At 35.0% G+C, this 12096-nt stretch overlaps 1 protein-coding gene across 9 annotated transcripts in view; it reads left to right on the forward strand.

The window, feature by feature from the left end:
- SCAPER (S-phase cyclin A associated protein in the ER) overlaps window positions 1-12096 on the forward strand; it is a 445755-nt gene that overhangs the window by 202319 nt on the left and 231340 nt on the right. For all 9 annotated transcript variants that reach the window (XM_057723485.1, XM_057723488.1, XM_057723489.1 and 6 more), the window contains one exon: window positions 673-809. In XM_057723485.1, the coding sequence (XP_057579468.1) occupies window positions 673-809 (137 nt within the window). The remainder of the gene's footprint in view (window positions 1-672; window positions 810-12096) is intronic.

The following is a 12096-nucleotide window of genomic DNA, read 5'->3' on the forward strand; positions in this document are numbered from 1 at the left end:
AGAACAGAGGGACAAGGGAGTTGTGTACGGGCAAGGGAGTTGTGTGCATGCAAGGGAGTGATTATAGTGATGAGCTGTAAAATCCAAGATGGCTAAGGAGGGAAGTGGGGCCAACCTCTGCTGCCAGTGACCACAGTCTGCTTTCTCATCTCTGCCTGTTTCCTGGGATGCCCTTTTCCTTTCTCCTCCTGCCACCTTTCCCAACTACCAGCCCAAACAAATACACACATCCCCAATATCCATTTGTTCAAATTCAATCTGTCCTTCAAGGGATAGCAGACACGGTGCTTCCTTCTTAAAATCTTTCCTCTTCACCCCGAGTGAACAGTGATCTTGTTTTCCCTTTTGGGCTCCTGTAGCACTTTAACTCTCAAGCTTGGTGTTATATATTTGTGTATATATTTTACCTCTCCTACTGCAGTGTGGGGTGCAGGGCACAGGGATATGTCCCTGTCTCCTTAGCATTTAGCACAATTGATGTGCAGCAGAGGTTTGGCAAGTCAATAAAAATCTCAAGTAGAACCTGCAAAGCAATTTTTTAATCCAGTGTTTCACAGAGGTCACTTTTGCTTTCACCCGCATGTTCTCTGATGCTCACTGTGGTCTGTAGCGGTGCTGCTGTTTGCTTAATCATCATCGTCAAAACCATCATTTCATTTGTTTATCTTGCAGGAGCACCTTTCCTTAAAGAAGTACATTATTGACATTGTGGTTGAAAGTACAGCTCCACCAGAGCCTTTGAAAGATGGAGAAGAGCGGCAAAAAAGCAAAAAAAAAGCCAAAAAGATAAAAGCCCGGATGAACTTCAGGTACTATAAATATCCTTAAAAACAAAGAAAAACTCTTAGTGATGTATCTTTTTTAATGTAAATCCAAAGAAAACCCTCTCTCCCTGCCAGAAAGTTTAGACTTGTTTGCTTCAAGAAAGCCTTGAAAATAACACCGATGAGCCTAATTTATAGCCACTTTCTTTGATTGAGAAAGAAAACTGCATATCGATCTAAAGCCCTTGCTTTCACCTGTTAAGAGCTCTTCTTATAATTGGATGCCAAAGCCCTGCCAAACTTGTGCCTCCTTCAGCATACAATAGTACATTTAAGTATGTGTAAACCAAGCCTATTTTTCTTTCCAACTATTGATTTTTAAATGAAGTATCAAAGAAAATCAATAGCAATCAACAAATAGAAGTCTGCTGGCTGTAGTGTCAAATCCCATGACTAGGTTTAATCAATTTGGTTGCCTGTCACAACAAGAAAAAGTTCAAGAAATATCTTGAGTTGGAAAGTGAGTTGTCAGACCTGTAGTTTATCATCCGCCTCCAAAGTGACATCTGAGGATCAGACAGCTATGTAGTACATCATCACCTCACAAGCTTTGAGCATCATCTGATGACTGATGAGTCTTGTTTGAGGACACAAATGTCGTTCCCCCTTAGAAGATAATTCTTTGCTATTTGAAGGAAGGTAGTCTGAATATGTCCTTGTACCTTTATTCCCAAATGGTTGGAACGATAGAGAAGCTTGACCCTTGGGATTACAGAAATATAGGTCTAGAATAATGGTCAACAGGGGTTATCTCTAGTTTCCAATTTCAGGTTTTAATTGAAAAAAGGTGTCCGTTTCATCTTATAGAATGAGTGAAAACTTGAGAGTACTCATTCAAGCAAAGAATAGAAAACGCTTTTTTGACTGTAGGTTTTGAAGTTCCTCCAAGTTTCTAAAATAGTCTTGCAGTAGATACTTCAGGGTATTACTGACCTGCATTTCTAGTTTATGCTAAGAACTTGCTGATGTCCTGAAATGCTACAGAATCCATTCTTTGGACCTTTTTTTCCCTCTATGTACGCATTCCCTTGGCTAGTTGACCTAGTCGTGTGGCTTTAAATATTCTCCACTTGCTGATGACTACCAATTTTATATATCTTCAGTTTTACTCAAACTTAGTATATCCAAAACAATCTCCTCGTGCAGCATTGGTGGTATAGTGCTGAGCATAGCTGCCTTCCAAAACAATCTCCTGCTTTCTTCCCTGGGAAAAAACCTCTTCTTGTCCCATAGTCTTCTCTATCTTAGTGACCGGATACCCTATTTTAGTTGTGATGCCAAAACCCTTGAAGTTGTCCCTGACCTTTTTCTTTCTCCCACACTTCTCATCCAGTCTGACTGCCAATAATGTTAGCCTTGCTTTAAAATACCTTCAGAATTTGACTGTCCTACTTCCCCCCTCCACCAGGCCTCCATCATATCGCACCTGGATTATTGCAGTACTCCTCTGACTAGTCTCTTTGTTTCTATTCTTGCTCCTCACAGTCTATTCTAAACATGCTAGCCAAAGTGAACCTCTTAAAATGTCAGATCATGTCACTTCTCCTCTCAAAATCTCAGGGCTTTTACACGTCAGCACTTCAGTTTTCCTCTTCTTGGACAGCTCTTCCCACTTATATCTATAGAGCTTAGCTCCCTTACCTCCTTCAGGTCTTTGCTCACATGTCACCTTTTCAGTGAGGTCCTTCAGGGCCTGATATCTATAGATATGTAGATACAGATATAGACATAGATATAGTGGTAGTTTATTAAAGAAAATCTTTAAGTTATAGGGAAAAACAAATAATTCTGATACTACTAATATTTTGGCATATATATCCTTTTTATGCATACATACCTGTATCTATAGTTTTGTTTAGACTGGAACATTTAGAACATTTCCATTACTCCACAGAGCATCTTTTTGTCTCTTTCCAGTCAGTCTTCCACCACCCCTGGCGTTTGATAACCACTGATCTGATTTCTATCATTACAGATTGTTTTTCCTGTTCTGGAAATACAAATGAAATCAGATATCTTTGTGGCTGGCTTTTTTAATTAAGTACAGTTGATCATTGGACAGTGAGAGGGTTAGGGTCACTGACTCTCCATACAGTCAAAAAATTCACATATAGCTTATAGTTGACCCTCCATATCTGCAGTTCCTCCATATCCATGTTTCCACAACCATGGGTTCAACCAACCGAGGATTGTGTAGTACTGTAGTGTTTACTATTGAAAACAATCTGTGTATAAGTAGACTCACGTAGTTCAAAGCCATGTTGTTCAAGGGTCAACTGTATACTGTTTTCCAGATTTATCTGTGGTGTAGCATGTATGTAGTTTGTTCTTTTTCATTACTGAACATATCCATTGTGTGCGTGTCCCACAGATTTTTATCTTTTCATCTGTTGATAGACATTTGGGTTTCCAATATATGGTATTTGTAAATTAAGCTCCTCTCAAGTCTTTGGGTGTATACATTTTCATTTCTCTTGGGTAAATACTTAAAATTGGAATACCGCACTGTTTTCTACTGTGGTTGTACTATTTTACACTCCCATCAGCAATCTGTGGGAGTTCCAGTTGCTTAACAATTTGTCAGTACTTGGTATTGTTAGTTTTTAAAATTTTAACCTAATTCCAGTGTGAGCATAGTGATATCTCATTGTTATTCTAATTGGCATTTCCCTAGTGACTAATGATATGTATCGAGTATCTTTCCATGTGCTTTTTAACCGTTCATATCATCCTTTATGATGTGTCTGTTGAAGGTTTTTGCACATGTTAAAAGTTGTCACTTTATTTTTGAGTTGTTTATATATTCTAGCTACATGTTCTTTGTCAGATATGTGTCTTGTTAATTTTTTTCTGAATCTGGGGCTTGCCTGTGTGTTTTTTTAATGGTAGCTTTTGATAAGAAAAGGTTTTTTAATTGTGATGATGTCTGTTTTATCAGTATGTTCTTTTTTGGTGTTGTGCTTTCTGGGTTCTAAGAGTTTTTTGTCTGACCAGAGGTTAAAAAGCCTCCATATTTTCTAGAAGCCTTGTAATTTTAGCTTTGACATTTAGATTTATGATTCATCGCAAACAAATTGGGTGTGATATGAAACATAGGTCCAAGTTTAGTTTTCCACATAGATGTGACCAACAGGGCTTAATTTCTAAAATATACAAACAGCTCATACAACTCAATAACAAAAAAACAACCCAATGGAAAAATGAGCAGAAGACCTAAATAGACATTTCTCCAAAGAAGAAATACAGATGGCCAACAGCCACGTGAAAAGATGCTCAACATCACTAATTATTAGAGAAATGAAAATCAAAACTACAATGACGTATCACTTCACACTGGTCAGAATGGCCATCATCAAAAAGTCTACAAATAATAAATGCTGGAGAGAGTGTAGAGAAAAAGGAACCCTCTTACTCTGTTGATGGAAATGTAAATTGGTACTGCCGCTGTGGAGAACAGTATGGAGGTTCCTTAAAAAACTAAACATAGAGCTACCATGTGATCTAGCAATCCCACTCCTGGGCATATACCCAGAGAAAACCATAATTTGAAAAGATGCATGCACCCCAATGTTCATAGCAGCACTATTTACAATAGCCAAGACTTGGAAGCAGCCTAAGTGTCCATTGACAGAGGAATGGGTAAAGAAGATGTGGTATATGTACACAATGGGATATTACTCAGCCATAAAAAGAATGAAATAATGCCAGATAATGGTTACCAAAGGGGGAAAGGGGGAGGGATAAATTAAGAAGTTTGGGATTAACAGATACACACTACTATATATAAAATAGATAACCAACAAGGACCTGCTGTATAGCACAGGAAACTATGCTCAGTATCTTGTAATAACCTATAATGGAAGAGAATGTAAAAAAAGAATATACATGTACATATATACACACACACATACATACACACACATGTATTCAGCATATATATATATATATATATATATCTGAATCACTTTGCTGTATACCTAAAACTAACACAATATTATACATCAATTGTATCCTGATACATGAAAAGACTTAGAGATATGTTAAATGCATAACTCTAAGTGACAGAAGCAAATCTCAAAGGGCTATATACTGTTTGATTCCAACTGTATGTCATTCAGGAAAAGGCAAACCTACAGACAGTAAAAAAGATTTGTGGTTGCCCGGGGTTTGGGGGAGGGAGTAATGAATAGGCAAAGCAGAGGATTTTTAGGGCAGTGAAACTACTCTGTATACTATAATGGTGGACACATGTTATAGACTTGTCCAAACCCATTGAATACACAACAACAAGAATGAATCCCAATGTGAACTATGGAGTTTGGGTGATAATGATATGTCAGTATAAGTTCATTTGTTGTAACAAATGTGCCATTCTGTTGGGGGATGTTGATCATGCAGGAGGCTATGCATGTTCAGGGCAGCAGGTGTATGGGAAATCTCTATACCTTCCTCTCAATTTTACTGTGATCCTAAATCTGCTCTAAAAACTAGTTTTAAAAAAATTCCTGTATTTTATTAGGCCTGTATGGGCCTATAGTGACATACCCTTTTTCATTCCTGAAAATTGTAATTGCTGTTTTTTTTTTCTTTTTGATCACTCTGTCCAGGAATTTATCAATTTTGTTAATCTTTTCAAGAATGAATTTTTGCTGTCATTGATTTTTCTTTACTTTTTGTTTTCTATTTTATTGATTTATGTACTTAATTATTTTTACCTGTCATTACTCTATATTTATTTTGCCTTTTCTCCTAAATTCCTAAGGTGGAAGCTTAGATTATTGACTTGAACCCCCTTTCCTTTTCTAATATTTGAAATAACACCTATAAATTTTTCTCTAAGCCCTGCTTAAACTGTATTCCAGTATTTTTGATGTTGTGTTTTAATTTTCATTCAGTTCAAAATATTTTTCAATTTCACTTTAATTTCATTGACCCATTGGATACTTAGAAATGTATTGCTTAATTTCCAAATAATTGGCAACTTTTCATGTATGTTTTTGCCTATTCTCCTGCGGAGAGAAGCTATCGTGCACAATTTCAATTCCTTTAAATTTATTGTGGCTTTTATCTTCAGCATCTGTTCTGTCTTGGTCAGTGTTGCATGTTTACTTGAAAAGCATGTATATTTTGCTTGTGGTAAGTGCAGTTTGTATAGTGTCATTTAGGTCTGTTTGGTTGATAGTGTTGTTAAAATCTTTTGTATTCTATCTTTAATATTGTCTGTTTCATCTTGTATCAGTTACATGAAGAAGAACATTAACATTTCTAAATATTATTGTGGATTTATCTATTTCTCATGTTAGTTTTTTCCAGTTTTGCTTCAAATTTTGAAGCTTTATTGCTAGATCTATACACATTTAATATTATTTTATCTTCTTGACAAATTGATCACATTACCATTATAGTGTCCTTCTTTATATCTGGTAATATTCCTTATGCTGAAGGAATATTTTCTAATACTAATATTTCCTAGTAATAATAATTAGCATTTCCACTAGTATTTTCATGATAAATTTTTTCCAGTTCTTTTAGTTTTAAACTTATAAGTGTGTTATTTTATACATTTTGAGCATCTCTTATAGCTGTCGTATGATTTAGTCTTCCCTTTTTATCCACTGTGACAGTGTCTATTATTTGTAGTTTTTAATCAGTTTACATTTAATGAAATTATTGCTGGGGTTAAGTCTGCCATCTCACTATTGTCTATTCATCTGTAAGTATTTATGCACCCAACATAGGAGCACCTATATTAAATATATAAAGCAAATATCAACAGATGTGAAAAAACAGATTGACAGCAATACATTAATAGCATATGACTTTAGTACACCAATTTAGCAATGGATAGATCATTGAAACAGAAAATAAATAAGGGAGCACTGGCCTTAAACAACACATTAGATCAGATAGACTTGACAGATATATATAGCCATTCCATCACAAAACTGCAGAATTTACATTCTTCTCAAGTGCACAGGGAACATTTCTCTAGGATAGATCACATGCTAGGACACAATACAAGTCTCAGTGAATTTAAGAAGATTGAAATCATTTCAAACATTTTCTGACCACAATGATACGAAACTGGAAATCATCTACAAGAAGGAAACTGAAAAAAAAAAACCCCACACACATGGAGACTAAACAACATACAACTAAATCAATGGGTCCACAAAGAAATCAAAGAGAAAGTTAAAAAATATCAATACCTTGAGATAAATGAAAATGGAAACACAACCTTTGAAAACCTATGGTATGCAACAAAAGTAGTTCTAAGAGGGAATTTATAGATATACTTACCTACCTCAAGAAACAAGAAAAATCTCCGATAAATAATCTAACTTTACACCTAAAGCAACTAGAAATAGAAGAAATGAAGCCCAAAGTTAGTAGGAAGAAGGAAATAATAACAATCAGAGCTGAAATAAATGAAAGAGGTGGAAAATACAACATAAAAGATTAATGAAATTAAGAGCTGGTTCTTTGCAAAGATAAACAAAATTGACAAACCTTTTAGCCAGACTTTTCAAGAAAAAGAGAGGGCACAAAAAAATACAATCAGAAATGAAAGAGAGGCTACAAGTGATACCACAGAAATACAAAAGATCATAAGAGACTACAACAAACAGTTATACACAAACAATTGTGCAACTTAGGAGAAATGGAGAAATTCCTAGAAATATACAGTCTTCTAATACTGAATCAGCAAGAAATAGAAAATCTGAATAGACCAATCACTAGTAATGAAAGTATATCAGTAATGAAAAAAAAAAAAACTTTCAACATACGAAAGTCCAGAACCAGACAGCTTCACAGATGAATTCTACCAGATATTTAAAGAAGAGTAAATACCTGTCCTTCTCAAACTGTTCCAAAAAATTGAAGAGGAACGAAGGCTTCCAAACTCATTCTATGAGGCCAGTATCACTCTAATGCTAAAACCAAACAAAGATACTACAAAATAAGAACATTAGAGGCCAATATCCTTGATGAACATAGATGGAAAAAGCCTCAGCACTATTAGGCAACCAAATTCAGCAGTAAAAAGGATCATATACCATAATCAAGTGGGATTTATCCCACAGATGCAAGAATGGTTTAAACTCAAAAATCAACCAGTGTGATACAAAACATTAACAAAATGAAGGATAAAAACCATGTAATCACCACAATAGATACAGAAAAACATTTGACAAAATTTAACATACATTTATGATCAAAACTCTCAACAAAGTGGGTATAGAGAGAATGTACCTCAACATAATAAAATCTATATATGATGTATCCATAGCTGACGTCATACTCAACAGTAAAAAGGTGAAAGTTTTTCCTCTAAGATCAGGAACAAGACAAAGATATCCACTCTCTTGTATTTAACATAGTCTTGGAAGTCCTAGCTATAGCAGTCAAACAAGAAAAAGAAGTAAAAGGCATCCAAATTGGAAAGGAAGAAGTAAAACTGTCACGATTTGCAGATGACCTGATACTATGAATGGGAAACTAAACACTTCATCAAAAATCTATTGGACAAAAAAAAAAAAAAAAAGGTACTGATGAACCCAGTGACAGGACAAGAACAAGGATACAGATGCAGAGAATGGACTGGAGGACACGGGGTTGGCAGGGCGGGGGGCGAAGGGGAAGCTGAGACGAAGTGAGAGAGTAGCGTAGACATATATGTACTACCAACTGTAAAATAGATAGCTAGTGAGAAGTTGCTGTATAACAAAGAGAGATCAACTCGATGATGGGTGATGCCTTAGAGGGCCGGGATGCGGAGGGTGGGGGGGGAGTTGTGGGAGGGAGGGGATATGGGGATATGTGTATAAATACAGCTGGTTCACTTTGGTGTACCTCATAAGCTGGTACAAGAGTGTAAAGCAATTATATTCCAATAAAGAGCTTAAAAAAAAAACCAAAAAACTAAAGTATGGACTTTAGATGATAATAATAAGGAATTTAATTCATAAATTTGTGACAGATGTACAGTACTAATTAATGTACAGTATTAACAATAGGGCAAACTGGATGTAGAGCAATGGGAACTCTACTGTCTTCACTATTTTCTGCAAATCTGTAACTATTCTAAAATTAAATGTTTATTTAAAAACAACAATAAAAAATCTATTAGACCTAATAAATGAATTGAGTGAAGTTGCAGGATACAAAATTAATACACAGAAATATGTTGCATTTGTATACACTAATAATAAACCATCAATCAGAAAGAGAAATTAAGAAAACAATCCCATTTGTAGATGTATCAAGAAGAATAAAATACCTGGGCATAAATTTAAGCAAGAAGATGAAAGAGTGTACTCTGAAAACTGTTCATCATTGATGAAAGAATTTAAAGATGACATGAATAAATGGAAAGTTATACTGTGCTCGTGGATTGGAAGAATTAATATTGTTAAAATACCCATAGTACCCAGAACAATATACAGAGCCAGTGAAATCCCTATCAAAATACAAATACCATATTTCATATAACTGGAACAAATTATCCTAAAATTTGTGTGGGACCACAAAAGACCCTGAATAGCCAAAGCAATCTTGAGAAAGAGGAAAAAATCTAGAGGTATCACACTTCCTGACTTCAAACTACAGTTGTCCCTCAGTATCTGCAGGACATTGGTTTCAGGACACCCTGCAGATACCAAAATGTGGATGTTCAGGTCCCCTATATAAAAATGGCATACTATTTGCATATAACCTATGCACATCATCCCATGTACTTTAAATCATCTCTAACTTATAATACCTAATACAATGTAAATGCTCTGTAAGTAGTTGTAAATGCTTTGTACATAGTTGCTGGCACATAGCAAATTTAAGTTTTTTGGAACTTTCTGGAATTTTTTTCTAATATTTTCAGTCTGTGGTTGAATCCACGAATGTTGAACCTACAGATACAGAGGGCCAACTACATACTATAAAGCAATAGTAACCAAAACAGTATGGTACTGGCACAAGAAAAGACATATAGATCATAATCGAGAGCCCATGAATAAGACCATGCACATGGATCAGTTAACCTACGATGAAAGAGTAAAGGTTATACAATGGAAAAAAGTCTCTTCAATAAACGGTGTTGGAAAAACTGGACAGCTAGATATAATAGAAAGAATCTGGACCACTATCTTATATCACATATAAAAATAAGCTCAGACTAGATTAAAAACTTGAATGTAAGACCTCAAACCATATAACTACTAGAAGAAAGCATGGCAGTCAGTTCTTTGACATCAGTCTTAGTGGTGTGTGTGTGTGTGTGTGTCCTCAGGCTAAGGAAAAATAGCAAAAATAAGCAAATGGGAATACATCAAACTTAAAAGCTTTTGCACAGTGAAGGAAACCAGCAACAAAACAAAAAGGCACCCTGCTGAATTGGAGAAGATATTTGCAAATCATATATCTGATAAGGGGTTAATATTCAGAGTATATAAAGAACTTATTACAACTAAATACCAAAACCAGAAAAAATTTGATTAGAAAATGGGCCGAGGGCCTGAACAGACATTTTCCCAAAGACATACAGGAGGCCAATGGGCACGTGCGAAGTTGTTCAGCATCTCTAATCATCAGTGAAATGCAAATCAAAATCAATGAAATATCACCTCACGCCTGTTAAAATGGCTATTATCAAAAAGACAAAAAATAGCAAGTGTTGGCAAGGGTGTGGAGAAAAAGAAACCCTTATTCACCATTGATGGGAATGTAAATTGATGCAGCCACTATGGAAAACATTATGGAGATTCCTCAAAAAATGAAAAATAGAATTACCATACAATCCAGAAATTCCACTTCTAGGTAATTACCCCCCCAAAAGAAAACTAATTCACAAAGATATATGGACTCCTGTGTTCGTTGCAGCATTATTTACAATAGCCAAGATTTGGAAGCAACCTAAATGTCCATTAATAGATGAAAGAAGATGTGGTGTGTGTGTATATATATATATATAAATGAAGTAAGTTAAACAGTGAAAGACAGATACCTTATGATTTCAGTTATATATGGAATCTAAAAAAAACAAAACAAACGAACAAAACAAAACAGAAACTCATTTATAAATACAGAAAACAAACTGGTAGTTGCCAGAGAGCAGGGGGTTTGAGAGAGGGGAGATATAGATGAAGGGGATACTTTCAGTTATAAAATAAATAAGTCATGGGCATATAATATACAGAATATAATCAATAATATAGTAATAACTTTAAATGGTGACAGATGGTAAATAGACTTAGGGTAGTCATCTCATAATTTATGTAAATGTCAAATCACTGTTGTGCACCTGTAACTAATATAACATTGTATGTCAATTATACTTCAATTTAAAAAAATAGAACTAAAGTTGTTTAACGCATATCTGAGCTGCCTCTTAGTCCCAACTGCTTCTCCTGTCACTATACTTCCACCAGGATAAAGACTTCCACAGTTATACTTTTACAGGAGATAAAGACTTCCCCAGATTTCTGGGAAACAAAGCCAAATCCTAGATTTTGTTTAAAACAGGAAAATAACAATCAACTTAACTTCCATCCTGTGGGAGAGCTGCTGCTACATAGGGCATGGGTTGCATTGCAATACTATGGAGAAAAGTAGGAACAATGAAAAAGATCTTGATTGTCCTAGTGGTTCTCTTCACTCCCCCGCACTTCCTTCGGCCATTCACGATGACTCATCCTTTCTCCTGACATTCACTCTCTTGACTGATCTCAAATGTTTATGAGTATACCTTTTATTTAGTTTATTTCTAGGCAATCAATTTCTAAACTGTCATGATTTTTGTCATTTATAATCATAAAACTTTAAAATAAGCCTCCAAATACAAGTAATAAAAAGATGGTACCAAAACATTTAAGCTAAGGAAAGCTACTGCAGTTGAAAACAAAGCTCAGTTCTGAAAGTGTACATACTAAATAAAATTTATATTGAGTTACTTTGAATAGATTAAAAAAATCTATGTCAGATTAGTTGTATTATGCTGGTGGTACAAGGAAGTAAAGCACCATGTGAGTGAACTTAGTTTACAAATGATGTGAGTGTCTACATATGTAGAAATGGGAGCTACAGAGTAACAGTACAAAAAGTAGTTGAAGAATGTTATTTTTTGAGTCTTCAGTACTAAGTATATTAACAGCAAATTCTTACGTTTCTAAAAAAAGAAATAAAGGTGCTTGTCCAGCATACTGAAGCATGTCTATTTCAAACCAACTAACTATAACTAATTCTATAGTGAACCATTAAATACTTCCCTTTAAAATCA

The sequence above is a fragment of the Hippopotamus amphibius genome, chromosome 2 (genome assembly GCF_030028045.1).
Source record: "Hippopotamus amphibius kiboko isolate mHipAmp2 chromosome 2, mHipAmp2.hap2, whole genome shotgun sequence".
NCBI classification, from domain to species: domain Eukaryota; kingdom Metazoa; phylum Chordata; class Mammalia; order Artiodactyla; family Hippopotamidae; genus Hippopotamus; species Hippopotamus amphibius.